The 4,517-nt window shown below is 45.1% G+C and overlaps 1 protein-coding gene across 2 annotated transcripts; it reads left to right on the forward strand.

Moving 5' to 3' along the window:
- Positions 1 to 409: 409 nt before the first annotated feature.
- ufl1 (UFM1-specific ligase 1) lies at positions 410 to 3,401 on the forward strand. 2 transcript variants are annotated; one of them, XM_086034603.1, is made up of 3 exons: positions 410 to 698; positions 784 to 1,493; positions 1,581 to 3,401. In XM_086034603.1, exons 1-3 carry the CDS (start codon positions 626 to 628, stop codon positions 3,201 to 3,203), a joined length of 2,406 nt encoding a protein of 801 aa, XP_085890729.1. In that variant the 5' UTR covers positions 410 to 625; the 3' UTR covers positions 3,204 to 3,401. The 2 variants fall into 2 exon arrangements, with proteins under 2 accessions (XP_085890729.1, XP_085890728.1); XM_086034602.1 differs by having other exon boundaries at positions 416 to 698; positions 784 to 3,401.
- Positions 3,402 to 4,517: the final 1,116 nt, after the last annotated feature.

Consider the following 4,517-nt stretch of genomic DNA (forward strand, 5'->3'; position numbering starts at 1 on the left):
ACCTAATGGTGATTACATTTTGAATTGTTGTTTTTTTTGTTCAAGATTAAAGTAATGTTGACCAGTCAAAATGACGGATATCTAGAATTCAGATCTGTAACGCCAGTTTGAAGCAATTTGATTTTGACAACCCATTATTTTTACCAAGTTAAATCGTGATTCGGGTGAATTCAAGATATCTGTAACTGGAATTATGACTAGTCAGAATGAACCCTAACTATCTCAAAATGGAGAGACATATCCACCCCATACACACGAATGCAAACATTTTTCTATTCTTCATTTGTCAAAAGTGTCGATATTCATCCTCAAAAATGTTATTTCAGAAAAGGCAAAGCTGAGTTACCGATATCTGAAACATATATTGAATCAATCTGTGAAAAATTAAGAGGGCTTGTCATCAGTGGGTAATGTAGTTCTTTTAATGTGTCTCTTACAAGTGACATCATTAACAGCGCCTCTGTACCGTATCACGTTTCCGCCCATCGATAAGCATTAAGCACATTTGGGAGAAGACGGACGCCAGACAGACGCTTTAGCTCCTTTCTTTTGCTTTTCAACCCACTCGTGACACCAGCACACGTGCGCTATTTCCTTGATTCATGCATGGACACGTGGATGGTGTATGGGATTTAATGGTTTGCAGTGTTGGATTTTGGTCTTTGACGCTCCACTACAAGGACCTGAAACTTCTCAGGGTAATATCTCGCTCGCCCGTTGATTCTTTGTGCGCTATGTTGACGTGTCGCTAACACTTCTCTCCTCACTTTCCTCCATTGCTAGTGAACCGGGTCAAAAATTTCACTACACCAACCGTAACAATGGCAAGTGAGTGGGAAGAAATTCGACGTCTTGCAGCTGATTTCCAGAGGGCACAGTTTGCCGATACCGCGCTAAGGCTATCGGAGAGGGATTGCATTGAAATTATTGCAAGACTTATCCAAGACAAGAAAGTGGACGTGGTGCACACGATCGACGGAAAGGAGTACGTCACCCCAGCACAGATCACCAGAGAAATCCGAGATGAACTTTACCGTCACGGAGGGCGGGTAAACATTTTGGAGCTCCAGCAGATTATCAACGTCAATTGGGTCGACGTTGAAACGAGAGCAAGTGACATCGCAAAGTCTGACAGAAGTGTCCAGCTTGTGCTTGGCCAACTTATTGATGACACCTACCTGAACCATTTAGCCGAGGAAGTCAATGACAGACTGCAGGAAGCTGGTTTGATCAGCATTTCAGATCTGTGTAAGAGCTACGATCTACCGGGGGATTTCCTCAACGATGAGCTGGCCAAGCGTCTCGGGAAGGTGATCCAAGGAGAACTGGATCAGTACAGCCGGGGGGTCATATTTACTCCAGCCTTCGTGGCCCGCCACACAGCCAAGATAAGAGGGCTATTCAGCGCCATCACTCGGCCGACGCCTGTCATTGGCATGATTAACGCTTTTGGGCTCCAGGAGCATCTCCTGTATTCCGTTCTGGATGAGCTGGTGAGTACCGGACGCCTGAGAGGAAGCATTGTTGGAGGGCGGCAGGACAACGCTGTTTACATCCCCGATATTTACTCCAAAACGCAGAACACTTGGGTGGATTCTTTCCTCCGACAGAATGGATATTTAGAGTTTGATTCGCTGGTCCGGCTGGGGATCCCCGAGCCTATTAGCCACATTAAGAAGCGCTTCAAGGACCGGAAGCTGCTTTTCCTCAGCGCGGCTTGCGTGACCCAGACTTTGGTCGACCAGGTCGAGGCGTCGGTCGAGGAAGCCGTCAGCTCGGCGACATGGACCGACATGCAACCGATTCTGCCGAGCTGCCTGTCGGAGGAGGACGCGGCCACGTTGATCGGCCAGGCCATGAGGAACACGAACGTGCAATCGGCCGCCAGGCTCCTCGGCGGCACGGTTGTCGTCAGCGAAAAATGGATCGGCGAGTGCCTCGGTCTGTTTGACGAGTCCGTCCAACAGAAAGCTCAGAAGGAGTTCAAGAGTAATCCCGTCCTGCTGATAACCGAAGAGGATCTGAAGCGCGCCAACGTGGTTGCGGAAAACTCTGGACTGTCAAAAAAGGACAAGCGGGAAGGAGAGCGCAAGAAAAAAGGCGCAGAGGGCAGCGGCACGGTGAAAGCAGGCGGAGGGGGCAACGCCAGAGAGATCCGAATCCGTAAGACCAAGAAGAAAGGGAAGAAAGACGACGATGAGGACGAAAGCAAACCTCGCTCGAAGAAGGAGGAGGAAGCCCCCTTCATGACGCAGGAAGAAATAGCGGCCGTCCTGGAGGACCGAGTCGGCGACTTTCCGCCAGAGATCGTCTGTGAGCTGGCGGAACATCTGATGCGGCCTTTGAGCAAAACCTACCAGGAGGTGCTGCGAAGTTTGTTTGTGTCCAGCACCTGCCCGGTCTCAGGCGCCAACAAAAAGTCCGTCAAGGATCTTCAGGAGGAGCTCACCAACCTGTACAACAACATCAGGCTGTTTGAAAAAGGCAGCAAATTTTTCTCCGATGAAACCCAGGTCGTCGTGGCCAAGCACGTCCTCAAAACCGTCGGCACCGACGTCACCAACATCCTGGTCAACTTCCTGGCCGCCGACCTGATGATGTCGGCGGAGGACCCCGGCACCGTCACCGCCGAGCTACGGTTGAAGATTTTGGCCAAAGTCTCCGATGAGACCAAAGCGCCCGTGCTGAAGCTGCACAACTGCCTGAACGGTAAGTCCGTCGAGGACTTTCTGGAAAACGCGGAGACGGCCGCGGAGGCGTGCGGCTTCATGCTGAAGAAGGCCGACAAGAAGAAAGAGCGACAGGCGCTCTCGCTGCACCGCCAGACTCTGAGCGAGCAGCTGAAAGACACCGATGACCCCGCGCTGGTCCTCCACCTCACCAGCGTGCTGCTGTTTCAAGACAGCACCCACTGCATCCTGCACGCGCCGGGACGCTGCGTCCCCCATATCATCGGGACGCTGACGGGACGCATCCCCGCCGAGAAGCATCAGCTGCTTACCGCCTATCAGAGCCTGGTGGTCAAGCAACTGATGAGCCAGAGTCAAGGGCGCAAGCAGGGAGACGAGGACGACGCCGAGGAGCGGGATGAGGAGACGTCAGCCGTCCGGGCCCGGTTTAAAGTTTTGACGCCACAGGTCAAGGAGCTGGTGCTTTCCCAAAGGAAGACATCGGTGAGCGAGGCGAACGCTTCAAATAAATGATGCGGGCGTTACGTTCTGATTTTAAAAATAAAAAAAGCTAGTTCATCGCAAGTAGGCAAGTTCGTAATTTATTTTTGTGATTTATTAAGTTGAAAAAAATTGACTTCAATCATGGTCCTACTGTACATCTGCTTCACGTGAGTTGAGGTTTGAGAATGTGATTCGTGCGAATAAAACTGAACAAATGTGGAAAGCTGCTTCTGGGCTATTATATTTTTTTTCCCCCCAGAGGGAAGAGTAGTATTTTATTTTTACTAATAAAAGTTGTGCTTGTCCACACGCTAAGAGAATTTGTAAGATGTGAAGCTTTTATTCAAACCAACACGTTTGTTTTTAATGAGTTTCAAATTGAAACCATAGGGTAAAGAAAGACAATGAGATGGTCGTCAGTCCTATTTTCCTTTTTTAAAAAAATGGTCTATTTCGCATATTTGACAGTTTTTCATGTCAATTTATGAGTACAACTCCCAAGTTGTTTTTCTGAGAGAACATGTAATGTTTTTAGTAGTCATTCTGAGAAAAATAATATGAAAGCTGCGCTCACAAAAATCTCAAGGCACTAAAGTATTTTTCCTGAGGGGGGAAAAGGTCATTTTGTGACAAGAATAGTTGTCAAAACAGTATTATTTTTTTTAATACTCTTTTTTTTTTTTTTCTAGTGGGAAAAAGACAAAGTTACAAAAAAGTTGTTCTGTACCATATGACCAAAAAAAATCACAAGTGAAATTCATTTTTTATGGGGTTGGTAAATAAAGGAGACAAAATTAGTAATGTAAGAAAATATTTTGAACGTTTCCCATTATGATATAATTTTAAGTTGTATTGGATGAAAAAAAAAAAAAAACAATCTTAGAAAGTATTTCAAAACATTTGTTTTTGAGGGTAGTTTTTTGTTTTGTTTGTAATATAAAACGTGTTTTTTGTTAACCATTTTTTATTTATTTTTTTGTCAATGTTATAATCCTATGAAAATAACTTTTTTTCCCCACTGTTAAGTCATTTTTTCCCCTAACTAAAGTTGTATTTTTCCAAGTAAAAGTCATTGGAATAAGGTAATAAAAAAATGTACTGAGCCATTAATTAGGATTTTTTTTTTTTTTTTAACATTTTATTTTTCAAATATGAAGTCATTTTTAAGTTACTGTATTATTCAAAATCTTGCGAGAATAACATTCATAATATTTAAAAGTCCTAGAGTAAGAAAATAAAATCATTACATGTTTTTTCCAGAGAAAAATAGCAACAGTTACATTTGTTTGCAAATAAATTATTTTTATGTCACTGCGCTTGTGCAAAAGCCAACGACAAAGAACG

The sequence above is a fragment of the Filicampus tigris genome, chromosome 6 (genome assembly GCF_054856515.1).
Source record: "Filicampus tigris isolate MCC_2025a chromosome 6, RoL_Ftig_1.0, whole genome shotgun sequence".
Lineage (NCBI taxonomy): Eukaryota > Metazoa > Chordata > Actinopteri > Syngnathiformes > Syngnathidae > Filicampus > Filicampus tigris.